The 17,812-nt window shown below is 39.1% G+C and overlaps 1 protein-coding gene across 2 annotated transcripts in view; it reads left to right on the plus strand.

The window, feature by feature from the left end:
* The window catches only part of SACM1L (SAC1 like phosphatidylinositide phosphatase), a 30,692-nt gene that overhangs the window by 2,685 nt on the left and 10,195 nt on the right, over window positions 1–17,812 (plus strand). For both annotated transcript variants that reach the window (XM_061464571.1, XM_061464572.1), the window contains exons 2-9: window positions 4,462–4,559; window positions 6,100–6,174; window positions 8,431–8,558; window positions 9,561–9,710; window positions 11,958–12,017; window positions 14,030–14,063; window positions 16,865–16,966; window positions 17,640–17,725. In XM_061464571.1, the coding sequence (XP_061320555.1) occupies window positions 4,462–4,559; window positions 6,100–6,174; window positions 8,431–8,558; window positions 9,561–9,710; window positions 11,958–12,017; window positions 14,030–14,063; window positions 16,865–16,966; window positions 17,640–17,725 (733 nt within the window). The remainder of the gene's footprint in view (window positions 1–4,461; window positions 4,560–6,099; window positions 6,175–8,430; window positions 8,559–9,560; window positions 9,711–11,957; window positions 12,018–14,029; window positions 14,064–16,864; window positions 16,967–17,639; window positions 17,726–17,812) is intronic.

Here is a 17,812-nt window from a genome sequence, read left to right on the forward strand (position 1 = left end):
TTTCCATTACTATTTTTCTTTAATACTGGCATTAATCCCTTTCTTCTCCCTACAACAACTACTGCTCCATGGGAGATGTTCCAGTTCCTTGAGCTGTTTCTGCTTGAGGAGTAATATTTATGGTAGATGTATAATTAGCACACCTGCTCGCCTAGAAAATCTGGAATCTCTGGGGTGTTGAAACCATCAGTGTGTTGGCACTGTTACTTAACATGCTGTTGGGACTCTGCTTATACTAATGTCTTTCCTGTTACCTTGCTGCAGACCACTTTGGTATCTTGAGTACAGCAAAGCCATTGCTGCACAGTACAGGGCGTGCTTTTGGCTTGCTTTATTATAGTATTTAGAGGTTGACATCGAAGAGATTCCTGCATTAAAGCAATGTTAAGTACTTATGGTGAAATAATCAATTACTGAAGTAAGGGTTTGGCTGTTGAGGCCTAGAAGGCTTAAGTGGTATTGAGTGAAGTACTATCTTTAGTTGCCATTAGAGCACAGTGGGTCTTCTTTCATGCAGTACCTGAACATAGGAGTATTCTTGTCTGTAATATCAACCCAATTAAAATGTGGGATGCAATTCTGTATCACCTTCATGGTATACAACACTGCTTTGTAATCCAACTAACAAAGTGAAACTTCACAGCAAATACACAAATAAAAAGTACCGCTATCTCACTTAACTGTAAATTAAGCTGACTTTACACTTGGTGTAAGCAAGCAGTGGTTGTTGCTTTTCTTCTCTTTTGCCTCTGTCTTGGGAATCACGCTTTTTTTTCTTTCTCACCTTTGTACTGTAGGAATTAAATCTATTGAGTAAGTTGCTTTACCTCTTGGCAGCAGTCCACACAATTCAGTTAGAGATGATTTCAAAATGAGATTCAAGTCACCTTCAGTAATATTTGAAACATGAATTTGGTGATTGCAGTTCTTTAATACCTTCCCTTTTCTAGAGTATCAGGAATTACATTATCAATGTCAAATATTTCCATTTATCACTCTCTTTGTTCTTTAGCAACACAGAGAAATAGGCCATGGTAATGGTGGTCAGGGAATTTTTGTATTTAAAATAAAAGTGAATGAGAGGAACTCAAACTCGGTGAAGACTTTATATGCTGTAAAGCTGTAACGGAAGCAAGATATTGCTGTTAAGAGTTCTTGGTGTTTTGGATGCTTACAGACAGCAGTGACGACGTAGCCAAGGAGCAGGAGGGTTCCAGTGTCAAATATGAAGGTTATACAAAAGCAGAATATAGCCTGGTGTATGAAAAGCAGTTTCAAAAGTAACTACAGACATTATGGGCTTCTGGAAAACACTGATATTGTTATTATTATTATTATTATACTAGCACTTGGACTTCCATCTTTTCCTTATTTCATTAGAAGAATAGACTTAGTCTGTGCTTTCTAGTCATTATGAGTAATCCTTCTTTCAGCACTTAATATCTCCTTCTCGGGTCAGTAAAATAAGCGTTTGTGTTATCTTTCTAAGCTTGTGAACAGCATACAGACTTGGTACTGAGGATGGTCTGTGGGAAAATACCATTCTTGTATGCAGTGCTCCTCAGCTTCTTTCCTGAAAGAGAAGTGGGAGGCAATCATCTCAGTTACCATAGTCTTAATGGTTGAAAAGGTCATCTAAACAAGAATGAGACTACTAGGTAGGTTTGTATATCTGCATTTGGGCTGAAACCCCTTAGAGATCCCTCTGTTGGAATCACCATAAAGTTATTTCTCTTAACTTCACAGACAGCTGTTAGAGCTGCCAGTTTGGTCCCTTGAACTGAAACCAGGAATCACTTGACACTTTTGCCACCAAATCCGGTCTTGGAGCCAACTGTGGAAAGGAGGATTTTGATTGCAAAGCTTTCTTTCATGTATGTTGATGGTAAAATGTAGTTTAAGCAAAGTTAGAAATATACAAGCATTGTGTAAGTGGAGATAAAGGTGGTGATAAGCTTTTAAAAGGGCAGTCAATGGTAGTGGCAAGAAACAAAATACGGACTAGGGTTTGAGAGAGAGAAAAGCAGGGGGCTGGTCTACTGAAGCAGGGCATATGGCACATTGGGAAACCAGGTATAATTTGCAGTGGCAGCCTTAATTCTCTCCTTTTTCTTAACTTATGGTGAGGATAACAGACTTCACGCTTATCAGGGAGAAATTATTACTCTGGAGTGTAGTAAATATAAAGTCTGTTTACATGACAAATATTCTGTACCTGTAAGCTTTTTCCCAGTTGTTTGAAACAGGCTTTAATACGCAAGTAAGTCAGTGCTGAGGCTGTAGGACAGTCATGGCCATTTGCACTTTCTAATAAGAAGAGCAGCTTTTAAAACTACTGATCGTGGATAGGAATGCTCTGTATGGCCAGTGTAGGTGTCTGTGTTGTCTTCTCGATAGAGTATTCAAAAACTGAAGCTACTACTTTGGACGCTTCAACTTATTTGCTTAATGTAGATGAGGAAGAATGCGTAAGCATCTGTATTAAAGGCATAAGAGGTCTAATATGAAACTTTGCAGTGTCTTTTCCCCGTTTTCAGCTGGATTTTTCTGTATCAACTGACCTCCCAGAAAAAGCTGACTGTTCAGCTAAACCAGTGGAAGTTAAGTAGCTGCAGCTTGCTTTAGGTGGAAAAAATGCCTATTACTGTCTCCTGCCAAGAAGCGGTAGGCTTCTGACTGCATCTTAAATAGTATAACCTGATTTTAGATTCTTTAACAAACGGGGGGCTTATGAATGTCCTTAAGCTTGTTCTATCTCTGTAAGCTTGTTCGCCATTCACTGTAAAATCAGTTCCCATTATCGGTATGAAACCCCCTTAGAGAGCCAGGGGTGCATATGTGCACTTCATCCAAAACAAACAGGCAAAGCAAAGTAGGAGCTTTAAGGCTTCAGTGTACAAAAAACTCCATGTTTGTATTTCGAACTCTGATGGCTTTAGTTTCAAGGATCCCTGCCCATAGCAGGGGGGTTGGAACTAGATGATCTTAAAGGTCCTTTCCAGCCCAAGCCATTCTGAGATAATGCATTTTATAAGTATTCATGAAAGATTAAGAAAGCTGATTTAGAAAGGATACATGGTGTGTTTCCCTTTTTAGGACACAGACTGATTTTTCTTTGAAGAAGTTAAATGACCTGATGAACAGGATTGCTTTATGGCCTGTTGTGGTGGTTGTTTTTTCAGTTCAGTTAAGCATTTGGACTTCTCTGTCTGTCCTCTACTTGTGCAGAGAGGTTGTAGGCTCTCTGTCCTTAGGAAGTGCCAAAACATTCCCAAAGAAATAGGGTTTAACTTTCAAGTTGGATAAACTTTGAAGTTGGCCCAGCTCTTAGTGGGTGGAAGGTAGGGTGTTAGACATGCTAAAGGAGGTCTTCCCGATCTCTTACAAAGGAGTTTTATGATCTAAATTAGGGTTCTGATTCAGCTTTCTGATGGATTAAAAAAGAAGAGATGTGAAAAAATGCAAGAGCTATTTAGGGAGAAGGAGCCTAAAAATACCTATCCTGTAGAGTGAGTTTCCAGAACAAGATGCTTAAAACTCTGATCTCATGTCTTGTCAAGCCTTAAACTAAGAGAACTCATTATGAAAGTTAAGAACACTAGTTCAAGAGTGGGTTTATTGTTTGTTTAGCATTGCCTGTGTGCAGCTACAGGTAATTCCTGCGTAACTCTTGTGTTGTTGCACAGTGTAACGTGTCTGGCTTGCAGGTATCTCAACAGGTGTATTTTTAAGGAATATTGTTGAAAACTGTGTTTAATTTTATGGCTAGCATTGTACTGCATTGAGTTTTCCTGAAGAGAAAGGTAGCTATGAAATCTGAACAGGATGTCAGTGTGTCTCCAATAGGGAAGATACAGGTTACTCCATGACTGTTACACAGACCTGCTAACAGATCTGCTAACACTGTCACACTTGCTTCAATAAACTAGTCTGCCACTTTAGCTTTTCCATTTTCCCTATGTCGTTTCCAGTGGATTCTTACAATGCTTCAAACACACTAATGTGAAACAGGTGATTTTATCACTTTGGAAATGATTTTTGTGTCTGTTAGACTTGTATTAGGGATGTGGTACATTAGTTTCTGATATATTAGAAAGTGCTTGGCTAAACTTCTGATTTTGAAGTTTGCTTTTGGCTTATCAGGCTTCCAAGTGAGGTAGTTCAAGGTTATATGAGTTGAAATGGACCACTGTGTACATAAACTCCCTTTCATGTCTCTGACTTATAGTAATAACCAAGAATTAAGATTATTAAACAGATGGTGGGGTTTGCAATACCTGATTAGCTTGACTTGGTTTTTTGCATTGTCAATGTTGGGAATTAATCCAGTGAGAATTTGGGGGGGGTTGCAGCTGAAATGAGGTTTAAAATTTCTTACTCTGTCTTCAGGTGCTGAAGAATAAATAAAGCCAAAATAAGTGGTACTAAACACATTTCTTCTTCCTATCCATTCTCTTAAAGGCATGTAACACCAGAGAAGTTCTATGTGGAAGCCTGCGATGATGGAGCAGATGATGTGCTTGCTATCGATAGAGTCTCCACAGAAGTCACTCTTACAGGTACTCCCCTCACCAGCATTTCACAATACAGGCTTCTTCATCCTTTTTGTTTTGTTCTAGGCACTCCCAGAAGATCTTCAGCACCTTGAATTGATACGGGGAGATCTATCTTTAGTTACTGTTTTAAAGTAGTACTTTGCATTCCATCCTGTAAATAACTTTGTTTGAAATGCTTTTTGCTGTGGGTAACCAGGGTGATAGTGCTTGCCTCTTTCTTTTTGTAAGACTGCCCATCATGACAGTAAAATCTGAGTCATTCAAGCTAGTTGGGATTGGTGCTGGAAGTCCCAAACATGGGAAGTGCTGAACACTGGGCTTCTGCAGCTTTTGCTAGATTCTCCCAGTGCTGTCTTTCAGTACTGAAACATGAATTCTCATAAAGCCTTTACAAACAGCAACAGTAAAAAAAAACCCTCACTGTAAATTTAGTTCTGTGCTGGAAATCTGGATTCAAATGTCAGTGCAAGTAGTGTTGAGCAAACTGATGCTGAGGTCTTCAAAATGGTACTTTATTAAGAACGTGAAATTAATGCACAAATTCAGTCAAAGAACTTGAATTAAATGACAATGTGAAATTAAGGCAATGAGTGACTTCCTCCTCAGTGCTTCAGGAGTTTGTACCTTAGCACTACTAATACATAAACAGACAGAAATGCTGCAGTAATACTAATACAAAAGCAGGCAGTCTCTTATTATGTATCTTGTGTACTTCATGTAAGAGGAGTGTGCCCATCCCACTGGTAATTTTTGTTGTAGTAACGTATTTCAGTTTCTCCTTCAAAACTCTTTAATATAGTCATCCCTAGACTTTTGTGAGTTCACATCTCTTCTCATGACTGGTGCTTTATCAGATGAGCCTGCAACGTATTTAAAATGAAGGAAAATACATGTGCTGTCTTTCTGTGTTCTCCAAGCTCTGAGAAAATACCTAACTCTGATTTGGTTGTTTTGTGTTTCTTAAATTCCTCTAATATCCCTTCTCTTACTCTAGAAATGTGAATAGAGGAAAGTTTAACAGGCTAAGACTTCTAATTGGTATTTGGATACCTTTTGGATCTCTTGGTATGTTGTTTGGAGTATTGTAATCTATGCTGTTCTTGGTAGTTTTGCAGAGATAGACCAAAAAGTAAACTGGGTCTCTGAGATGGAAATAGACTGAGGCTCAGAAGAAGCAGTCAGAAGAGGGAGGTTTGTTTGTCCTTGATGTCTATATGGCTTCAAAATAAAAAGCTGCTGGAAGCTGGCAGGACAATACATTATTGAGTAGTTTATTTGCTATATTGTCATGTGAACAAGCTTGATTTTATTCAATTGAATGACTATTTTGATTAAACATAGAAATTGGGTTAGAATGGTTGCATATCCTTCCCTCCCACCCCCCATCAGGCTTTGGAAATCTGATGTATTGCTGCTTAAACTTAAGACTAGCAAAACTTGAGATTTGACCAAGAAGCTTTGACAAACTACTTTAATAGTTTTTCCAGTATAGGCATGAAAGAAGCAGTCTGAAATTCTGATGCTTTTTTCTTTTGCTTTTCAGTCAAGAAAGATGTTCCCCCCTCAGCTGTTACAAGGCCTATATATGGTATTTTGGGAACAATCCGTTTGGTAGCAGGTAAGGAAAAGAGAACTGTGCTCTTTAAAAATACTTAAACAATATATATTGCTGAAGAAGCTTTAAAGGCAAAAATAGTATCTTGGATACTTACCCAAGGTTACACTTTCATCAGTATGATGGCCTATCCTTGTGGCTGCTGGAGGATGGAGGTATCCAAATACAGTTGATCACAAACATTCATGTGCCTCTTAAACCAGCAGCTGCTCTAAAGGAAGGGTTAGCTGAAAGCTGGTTGAGTTTTAAGGCACAGATTTCAAAAGTGTGCAAAGAACATAATTTACTTCTCATAACTGTTTTAGTTGCAGGATTTGATGCAACAGACAAATACCGAGTTGTGAAGTTTGACTTCAAATCAATAATCCTGGTACAAAACTGAGTGACAGGGTGATAGATTAGTAGATGCAGCAGTTCAAGTAATGGTTGTGTTCCAACTATCCTACATATATAAAGAAAACTCAGCATTAACAGGAAAAGGACAGACTGGAACAAGTCTAAATTTTAGACAGTTGTTGGATAAGGTAAGAATAAGCTGTCTGCTTTTTCTAGGTATGTCAGTGGTGTTCAGCTCTAAACAGTCACTGCCACAAATAAACCTGATGTGTAAAGTCTGAGCTTCCAGACTTTACATCTGGAGAGTTTTATTCAGTATGCATGCTCCTTATTACATCATTTTTCAGACTACTTTAGTCTCAAACTCTAAAAAAATCTATATAAAAAGTCTTTTGAGTAGCAATTTATGAATTGCTATTCAAAAGATCTTTTGTATAGACTTTATTAGAGTTTGAGATTGAAGTAGTCTGAAAAATGATGTAATAAGGAGCATGCATACTGAATAATGTCTCCAAACATAGAAAGGATTTAAGCTCACTCATTGCAGTATTCTCAACCAAAGCAAAGTATCATTGTGTTAAATGCAGTAAACTTCTGACAGGGTCTTAAACTACTGAATTTTATATGCTCATATTCTAAAGAATTGTGGATTTTGTAGAGTAAGAGCGATATAATGGACACCTGTGTCTTAGGTGCTTGGCAAGATCTGACTGGTTTAAAACTGAAGTACCCCAAAGGGGAATTTTCACAAATTACAGGCTTGGTAATGACTGAATATTATATAAAATATAGAAGTATGCAACTTACTAAAATAGCCTTTTTCTTTCCATCTCCAAAGCTTTGCAGTGATTGTTTATATACAGCTGTTAAACTAAAGATAATAGCAGTTAAAAGTAAATGATTTTGTGTTGTTAGTAAACGATATCGTGGTGTTAGGTAGTTTATCATCTGTAAAACTGGTTCCATATCTAGCAATGCAGCATCTTTGGCAAACATAAATATTCTTCACCTATTTACAGTGTTAAGGGGGAGGGGGGAAATTGCTGAATTAATATCTGAAGCGCTGAAGTCTCAAACAGAAGGTTGCATGCGCAAATAGGAAAAGGCATTGAAAATTTATATCAGATGTATCTATTCGTGCAGCTTCTTTGTGGCATAGCTGTGGATGGAATGTGCTGCTTTTATAAGGTGTCTGGATGCTTCTGACACACCAGCCAAAAGCAATACTTACAACTTGGGATGCAGACATGCTAGAGCATTTCTGAAGTGCTTAAATCATCCAAATAAAAGGTATAACACCAGTACAAAAGTGTACTAGATTTGGGGTTCTGTGCTTCTGCATGGAAAAAAAACCCTTGCTGTTTTGCTCCATGGAAGTTGTAAGTAAGCATTTAATGGTTATAAGATGTAGATCATGAGACATTTTTATCCATCAGTATCCAATTTGATAAAGTTTTCTTTTTCTTCAAAACCAAGCTGGCACTGAAATATGATAGGTAGAAATAAGAGTATGTCGTGTTTACCAGCAAGTGTAAATCAATTGCTTTGAGTGACCTGTCCTTATTATGGTTTTTTTGCTTTGTTACTTATGCAACCGGGAAAACACTGAACTTCCTGTCAAATTATTAAAAGGAGCCCCCCTTCTCTTTACTCCATTTTGAGCCTGTTAGGATAAATACTTTTTTTAGGATAAGATGAATAGGGGTTTTGGGTTCTGAAGCATGCTTCTTTTCATGCATTTCAGACTTGCTCAGTGCTTTCTAGGTGTAAGTCCTAGGTGTAAGTTGAAAAAACCTCACCCTTTCCTATTGGTTTCAGTTTTCTGGTTATAGTTCTATAGTTATACGGTATGGTTGTAGGCTCCTTTTCTTAATATGTGCATCTATTTATGGGGTTTTTAACTTTATTCTTTCTGATTTACAGGCACATATCTTATTGTAATAACAAAAAAGAAAAAAGTAGGTGAGATTTTCAGCCATGCAATCTGGAAAGCAACAGACTTTGACATCCTCTCCTACAAAAAGACCATGCTGCACTTAACTGATATTCAGGTAGGTGGATTCATGAGGGGATTGTGGGGGGATTGTCTTATATTAATGTCCATTATCACAGGACCTAATTTGATGAAACTATGCTCTTTGAGCTACACTTTTTTTTTCTGCTTTATTCGGGCTGCTGTAATTGGTGCAGTAGTTGGATATAGGGGAATATAAAGCTGTGTCATTCAAGATAACAAGCTCACATTGTGCAGTTTTGAATATCATCCCTAGAGTTTGTTCTGCATATTGTGCATTTTTTCACACTGCTATGATGGTACACTCTTGTCTGTGCTGTTCCTGTTAAATCTTTCTCACAGCTTTGCCATTCTGATAGCCCCTATGATAAGCTGCCTTGCTGTTATCTAACTATCTGTTTTGCTTAATTTATGGAATTGTTCCATTACATAATTACCCAGCAGGGAAGAATTGATTTTTTTTTCCTTTTTTTGAGAGGGAGGGAAAGGATGGAGATTCTTTAAAATAGATGTGTTTGGGCTTGATAGAGAGTAGATAAGGTGTCTAACCAGTGGAGCTGAAAGAGAATATGATGCTCTTCCGGGAAAGGAATGAGGTTAATCAAAACTTGAACCAAACACAGATTAGTTAGTGGGGTAATCCTGACAGTAAGTTGTAGCCTTTATTTGCATTGCCATCTCATTTGGCTTTTTGAATGGTTTTCAGGCAAACTAATGTCTTCGTTTTTGCTTGGAAGTTGCTGATATTAGTTTAATATCAGTAGCTGTTTACCTCACAGAAGACTGTTCTCTGCTCTCCACTGTTCTTGTAGAATTGGGCTGCAGTGTGCTAGTTGTCAGTTATCAGTGAACTGTTAGCAAAATTGCAATCCCATGGTTTTATTCTGTGGTAATCTCTGAATGATCTGGATGTCATGTGCTAGCACACTAGCAAAGTTCATCTCGTCACTTCAGAAAGTAGCAGGAGCTTGTAAGAATAAGATATTTCAATGGTAATAAATGAGAGCTCTTCTGTCCTTTTTTTTTCCTCATTCAACAGTTGCAGGACAATAAAGTATTTTTATCAATGCTCAATCATGTCTTGAGCGTGGATGGATTTTACTTCTCAACAACATACGACCTAACGCACACTCTCCAACGGTTAGCCAACACGAGCCCAGAGTTCCAGGAAATGAGCCTCCTAGAGAGGGTAAGGATATACTTCTGCTTAGTGCCTGTGTCTCGGACCTTGTCAGTCAGCTCTGCATGGCTTAAGTTTCATTTATGCAGCTGATGTTTCAATGATGTCAAAACGAACTAGCACAAACTAAAGGAAACTTTATGTAAAGTTTAGGGTGATGTTGCAGAAATCCATGGTCCTGTTACACTTGAGCTGAAACCTTCATTTTTATCTTTTACAATCAATTAGTATGCTAAGTGGTAGCAGATACTGTTAAAGCATTTGTGATCTTCTGTTATGCTATAAATGGCTTTACTATTTAAATCGGTAATTTAAACTAGTGAAACAGATTTACATGTTGCTTGGATGCAAATCCTTATAACTGAACTAGAAAGAAATAGCACTGTTGCTGAACTGTAACTAAACTGTCCCTGTGAGCTGGTCAGTTGGGTTGTGCTGGGCCGGTTCTCTGGGAAAAAGAAGCTGAGAGAGAGACAAAAAATAAGCAGTGAGTCAAGTTACAACTTGAGCTTGCTTTGTACCTTGCTTAGGACACAGGTGGAAACTGATGGTCTATAACGATTCAGTACACAAGTCTGTTCAGCACTGTAGCGTTTTATCAGAACTGTTAGGGGTTGTGGCTGAGCCCTAACCCTTTGCCCAAAAGTGGATTAAATGGCACTCAACTTCATACTCTGTTCTAAGATCATATGGAACTGAACTGTGGGGTTTATGCCTGTTGGCCTTGGGATGTATTCTGTCTAAACCAGGCCTATTCCTTATGTTTAAAGTGAATTTAATATGCTGCTTTTGTCTTAATGATACCAGCCAAACACATTTGAGCTTGAAATTCTCTGGTGCTTCCAGAGATCCAGAATCTTTCCTCTGGTAGTGTGCTGTATTGCAGCATAAATCAGGTCCAAACTGCCTAGACACTGAATACTGAAACCTTGGAAATCAATAGCACCTCTTCTCCCTTTGCCGAAGAGGTGGCAATGGAGTCACAAGAAGTTGCTTCTTAAATACTGAAACTGTCTAAGCTGGGGCAGCAGCTTTTCAAAGATTAAAGAAACCAATTTAGAAATCAGTTTATACTTGGACTGTTTTGTGTTCTGTCACATTCTGTCAAATGCTGTTCTGTCAGTGATCTTGCCAGGGAGACCGGTTGCTGACATGAAACGATTGGTTTGACTTAAAATTGAGGCATTTCAGAAGGTTGTTTGAAAGGCAGAGCGCAGTAAAATAGCATCAGGTTTGAGTGAATTCAGATGTTAGAAGGTTAAACCAATTTTAGTGTAATTTCATGCTCGTCGTTGCAGTATAATGGCTTAACTTAGTGGCTGATGGCAATTTTGGGCATCTCGAGTTCAATTCTACAAGAGGAGATTGGCCTGGGTATTTTTGGTTTCTTACTTGCATGTGTTTGAGTGTTTTAAAAGAGTACTGGTAGAAGGAAATGGCCCCAGTATAGAAGCACCAAAGCTTTGTATCTTGCTCTTTCACTAGTTCAAGATACTGTAAAAAGGATCTGAACGATTTCTGACAGATAGCTGTATTTCTTGTTTTCTATTAGACAAAGGAATGTTGCAACACTGAGCTTGAATTAACCCTTATCCTGAGTGACTTATTGTCTGCCTACCTCATCTTAAAGTTGAGATTTATTCCAGAGCCTGCCCTATGTTCTGCAGCAAAAGTCACTTTTGTGACTAATCTGGTAGCTTTCTGGAATGTGCTCAGCAACCTGCTCAAGACCCTTTTGAGGTGAATTAAACATAGGAAATACATGAAGAGGGTTATTTATGCTGCAGAATATAAATACTGATGTCTTTTAAACTACAAGTATTGTTTAATTTCAGTTCTCAGAACTGTTGATTATTGCATACAGAACTCCATGCATTTTTACCTTCTGCCCACTTTGAGTATTACCTTGCTACTGTAGTTACAATTTCAGAGCACTTTTCAAGGCCTGCTTACTTAGGGCACAGACCAGAATGTTGGTCTGATGCTGCAGCTCAGTTGTTAGCAGTTAAGAATGCCTCGAGTGTCAGGCAGCACCCTGAAAGATTGGAGAGAATTGTGCTTCTCTTAACTGTTTTGATTTTATTTATATTGTAGATGAGGATAGGAAGGATACTGACGGAAGAAGGACATTCCATCTCCATGTACATCTGTTCCCCTAAACTTGTGCAATTCGTGGATACTATGATATTGCTTTACGCTGGATTATACAGAACTGACAGTCTCTAAAAACCTGTTGGCTTTTTTTTCTTGCTGCAGGCAGATCCACGGTTTGTGTGGAATGGGCATCTTCTTAGAGAATTTGCTGCTCAACCAGAGGTAAACACTTCGTAATGATGGTATTAATAGAGGATGAATATATACTTTTGCTCTAAGTATGCAATAGCTTCCTGTAATTAGGCCTCTTATTTCAGCCAGCCAGAATCTAGTATAACGTGGCTGTTCATCTTCTAGTTCAGCACAGTTACAGTCTTTTGCTTTCAGACTCCCAACTTTATGTCAATGTTCTCAGTACTACCTGTATTAAAGCTGGCTCTTGAAAATGTCTGCTGTTGAAGATGCTGTGCTGACACCATACTTGTCTAAACCAAAGGGGAAGTTACACTACACAGCATATGCTTTTCAAGCTTTTTGAAGTTTAACTACTTATTTGTTAATAATCTATACTTTAGGTACAGGCAAGGTTCAGCTCATAACTTTTTTCCTAAGACTGGCTAGCATCTTTCCCTGAGTGCAGTTTAAATTCCATTTGCTTAGTCAATAGGTCATAAAGCTGGTATTAAAAATAAAACCGATAGTTTAGAATCTTTAATTTTATGTTAAATGAAGACTAAGAGTAGTGTAACCTTTGAATTCACTTAGTCCAGCAAATACAAGGACATGACCATGAACCATAACTGTAGTGCCTCAATGGCCAGCCTGATTTAAGCTGCTTCCTGCTACATGTGGCTGTCAGTTTAAGGCCACAAGGATGACCAAGGGCTGGAGCACCTCCCATACAAAGGCAGACTGAGAACATTGGGGCTGTTCAGCCTGGAGAAGAGAAGCTGCGTGGAGACCTCAGAGCAGCTTCCAGTGTCGGAAGGTGGCTACAAGGATGCTGGAGAGGGACTCTTCATCAGGGACTGCAGCGATAGGACAAGGAGTGATGAGGTCAAACTGTAACAGGGGAAGTTTAGGTTAGATCTAAGGCAGAAGCTCTGCCCTGTGAGGATGCTGAGGTGCTGGCACAGGGTGCCCAAGGAAGTTGTGAATGCTCCATCCCTGACAGTGTTCAAGACCAGGTTGGACGGGGCTTGGGCGACATAGTCTAGTGTGAGGTGTCCATTCGCATGGCAGGTGGTCGGAACTGGATGATCATAAGGTCTTTTCCAGTCCCAACCATTCTATGAAAACACACATCCTTCAGATGTGTGCTGAACTTCTCAAATTGTCTGCACTGCAGCAACCTTTTCTCTCTATCAGTACTTCACATTTATCGAACTGAATGACGCACTGCTTCTATTTCTGTCTCAGTAACCTGTGGAAACGTGCTCTTACATTAGACAGCACTGTTCCAAAAAGCTGGATTGTGCAGTGCTTCTGGAATGTGAAGATAGGAATTACCAAAGGGCTGTTGTGCATATTTTGGCGGCATGTGACTGGGTTATACTGTTTGAATAGTGCTATGCAGACAAAGCTTGGGAAATGAGAGAAAAGCTTTGGTAGGAACAGCAAAGAAAGCTAAGTGTGGCTGGTTTATGAAAACAGATGCAGAAGGCAAAACACAAGTAGAGAAGGGAGATAACTGATAACTGAGGGGAAGCATGAACTGCTACTGACTACAGGTGGCTTGCTCTAGCAACAGTTTCAGGTAATGACTTGTGGCATTTCTGACTTCCAGTATTAGGAAATCTGAATTTTAAATTTTCTTGAAAGACCAAGTTATTCAGGAGCGGTAGGATGGGAAAAACACTGGAACAAGCATTTCAAGTATGAATCACATAGATACATTCCTGTGTTGTTGACTATCTCTACTTACATCCTACTGTGGAGGTTCAGCAAATATCATAAGGTATTCAGTTTGTACTGCTTTATATCTGTCATGTTTGTGGAACAGTGTATGCCACGTGGAGGAGGACAAAAGCAGCTTGAGGTTTTTTGTCATGGTTGCTTAATCAGGATTAGGCTCTCACTTTTTCCCTGCTGCTAATAAGGATTACTTATATTGCTGTCTTCCTCGAATGTGTCTTTCTTGGAAAGAATTACCGCACCCAAACCAAAAATTAAAGGCCATAAATTACATCAAACTATCACGGAACTATTTTTAACATGTATTATGTGTGTTTCAGATCCATAGGTTTGCTACGCCAGTGATGCACGGATGTATCCTTTTGTAAGGGTGATTATGGGAATCTAACAGCAAAGTAGTTGCTATTGAGGCTGCTCAATTGGCTGTGTTAGCAACTGTAACATAGACCACAATGTCAGAATGAGGTTGTAGTTTGTTCAGATGTGAGCATTAGATATTGCTTGTTAGCCCACTCATGTTAATGTGCTTGAATATTCTGCCTTTAAGGCTCTATGTACTTAATTTTACAGGTGTGATTTCCATAACTATCTTTCAATGAGATCGAAAGTTAAGATGAACGTGGCAAATGCTCTTGCATCAGCCTTAGTACTTATTATCTTGCTATAAGGATACATTCATTTAGCATTACTTTGGATATAAAATAAGGGAGAGCAGTTTTGACTTGAAGGAGTGATTATGGATGTTCCTGTTGATGAATAAAAGGGTAAGTTCTGCTGAAGGCTCCTTGAATGCTTCTCCTAACCAGCTGCTTTTCCTGCACTAACGCTTAGGGTAACAGCCATTTTAGCAAAGCAGTCATGAGTCTATTTCTGAGAAGGGGTGTATGCTGTGAGTAAGCCTAATGCTTTCTGGAAGCAGTGTTCCTTGTGTAGCATGTGATCAACAATAAGTCCCAGATGCTTGTGCACTGCAGCATGAAAAGGACCGGCAAGGCTGGATAGAGCAGCTCATGCCACATTCTCCTTACTTCTTCCATTGCAAAGGTCCCTCAGGTGTGTGCAGGGAACAGCTTCCAGATGGGATCAGTTGTTCTGGTAGGACTGTTAGCAGCTGGCAGATCTCCAGTCCCCTCTCCTGTGACTTCATTTAATGGAAAATGTCATGAGAGTAGGTGGAATGGCAAGGAAAGATAGCAAAAGGGAACTGTCAAAGCAGCCCAGTCCTTATCCTGCAGGTCCTGGGTGGAAGAGTCTGGGTGGATTGCAATTAACACCTTTCTCTGTCCTATTTTCACTGTATAAGTAATTAGCATAAGTTATGTGTGTATTGCAGTAATTCTAATACTAACCAAACACCTTTAGAGAACCCATGAATTCAGAGAAACTGAATTTTTAGTGATGAAAATGCTGGGGAGCGCCCGAAGCAGAACTGGTACAGTGCCATTTCCAGTTACTTCAGTAAAATCAAAAATTCTTCCCCCACACCATCCCCAAACTTAAATATATCTTGTTCATTTGGGGTCTTGCAGTGGTGAGAAATAATGGACTGACTTGGGTTAATCAAGACTTTGATCATCTAAGGCCTAAACTACATTTAGTATTCCCCTTGCTGCTCAAAAAACCTCCAACCCTTCTAAAGAGCAGTAAGTCATGCCTTTTCCTTTTATCTGTGTGCAAGTAGCCAACAGCAAGATGCCATTTAAGTTGAGACAGAGACTGCAGGTAGAAAATGGGCTGCTTATAGAGGTAACCTTTCTTGCAGGGGACTGTTGGCTGTACGTGTGTTGAATTAAAGGGGTAGGACCTGGCAGCAATTTTCCAGGACAGCAGAGAAATAGTTCTTTTTCACACTCCAATTTATGACTTATGAGAAGATGCTGGATTATGTAGGACCGATTTGTATAGGTTTTTTGAGTTCTTTACAAACAGTATTAGCAAAAATACATACATAAATCAAGATGTTGCATGTATGCAGTCAGTGTGCTTTTCAACATGTTAGGTGCTCATATGTGGCACAGCTGCTTTATGTCCCACTTGAATCATAAATGTAGAATCTAGATTTCCTGGTAAAATGGGCTATTTGTAAACAAGATGTATGTTCTTTTTATTTAACAACCTCATACAAAGTACCTAAATTCCTCAAATAATAGGAGTCTGCAGTATGCTAATACTGTTCAAGACCAGGTTGGACTGGGCGTTGGGTTGTACGTGGTCTAGTGTGATGTGTCCCTCCCCATGGCAGGGGGTTGAAACTGGATGATCTTAAGGTCCCTTCCAGCCCAAACCTTTCTATATATTCTATGAATACTGCAGCTTGCAAAAATTGGTCATTTCGGTTGTGTGTTTGCTTCAGAGTTGTGGGTTTCATTTTTCTAGGGGCAAAGGATGAAAGCCTGTGGGAAATTATTCATGATAAATGGTGATCTCTCTTAAGACTTGATTGTTTACTGTAGTCCATATAAAGGCAATTGTGAGCAGCACAGAACAAGGCTCTCAAACTGAAGCTACCTGTCAGTGGTCCCTGTTTGTTTGATTAGTCTGAGATTATGGAGTATCTGCCATTTCTAGCCTAAGCAGGAAACCATTCTTGCGTAAGAAGCTCCTGCTGCAGATGTGTTCATTCTTCTCCTTGGCATGGATTTGAAAGCCAGTCTACATTACTGCTCATTCTGGCAGCTGTAAATGGGCTGTCTGTTGCAGGTACAGGTGCAAGGTGTAATAGCCCAAGCTATTCACTGTTTTAAAAGCCTTTCTGAAGTGGTATTGTTTTGTTAAAAGCAATAGGAGCAAGAAACTGTCCAGATAGCTTAATAAAATTGTGGATGAGATGGATGTAGCACTGAACAGAACTTCAGCAGTCAGTGATACACATAGGACATAACACAACATTAATCTTCTTTAGAAGCCCATTTTCTCAATTATAGCAGCTTTAATGCGTACATCAGTGACATCACCTGTGGCCTGTCTTTTTGTGGTGTGCATACTGATCCCAGTGCTATCAAGTTTAATGTTCAGCTGGTGTTGAACCTATTGGTGTGGGAAATGTTTAGAGGTCATTTTGAATGTAGTCACTTGGTTCCTTGATGTTTCCTACCTGTGGATATATAAAAATACCCTAATGAACTGTTGGGGTTTTCCTTAATGTTCTTCACTAGTTATCACTATGCACTCTTGTTCTATTAATGGCAAGTGTTTTGACTGGCTGCTGATTTCCAGAAGAAGCTGTTTCAGGGCTGGTGTGCGCTACTATGTGAGAGGTAAAATAGCAAATGCTTGATTTTAAAAAGAAATCCAGATTCCAGCTATATGTGACTCGCCTTTTAAGAGTAATTGTTGTGTAAAGGCTTGCACAAAAAATGCTTATAATAGTTGGTCTCAGGACAAAGAAAGTATTAGGAACCTGTATGATATGAAGCGTGTTCTGGTATCGTATTAAAACTGATTCTAGAGATAACTGCAGAAGCCTTATAGGGCTTTTTAACACTTTACTGGGGAGCCCTGAATAGTGGTGTGTTCTCTAACTGTTTCAAGTTAGAAGGTGAACAAGGAAATAGATTTCAATTACTTTCTCTGTTCTTAGCCCCAACATACATGCTTTTGAAGAAATTGGTTGGTTTCTGCAGTGCCATTCCTATTGAATTATCAGTATTTCTGTGTCAAAGCACTTGCATCTTATTTTGTATTAAACTGCTCAGTTTCTATGGCTAGAAATATCAAAATGTGTTAAGCACATCTGTGCTTCTTCAAGTTAAATTGGGTACAGATGATGAATTCTTGCCAGAGGTATTTAATTTACCATCTTCAGGCAGCTCTGTGGTATTTTCATGCTTTCTGTGAGTGCTTAAGGAAGAATAGGAAGGAAGCCTTTTGCTGACACACTGTCACTGTTCTGCAGCCAGACTTGCTTAATAAGGTATTTTTCCTACATAGGTATTGATTCAGAAGGGCATGCTGCTAACTTCGTTGAAACAGAACAAATTGTGCATTACAAGGGCAGCAAGGCATCGTTTGTTCAGGTAAAGTCAGTGTAAGGAACTGCTCACTGGCTTAAGATAACCTAGATGGTTCTATGTTTCTAAATATAAATTGTATACAAGATGTGC

Source organism: Pezoporus flaviventris, unplaced genomic scaffold (assembly GCF_033815535.1).
Source record: "Pezoporus flaviventris isolate CSIRO_AGI_PZ_B2104156 unplaced genomic scaffold, CSIRO_AGI_Pfla_v1 ptg000037l, whole genome shotgun sequence".
Lineage (NCBI taxonomy): Eukaryota > Metazoa > Chordata > Aves > Psittaciformes > Psittacidae > Pezoporus > Pezoporus flaviventris.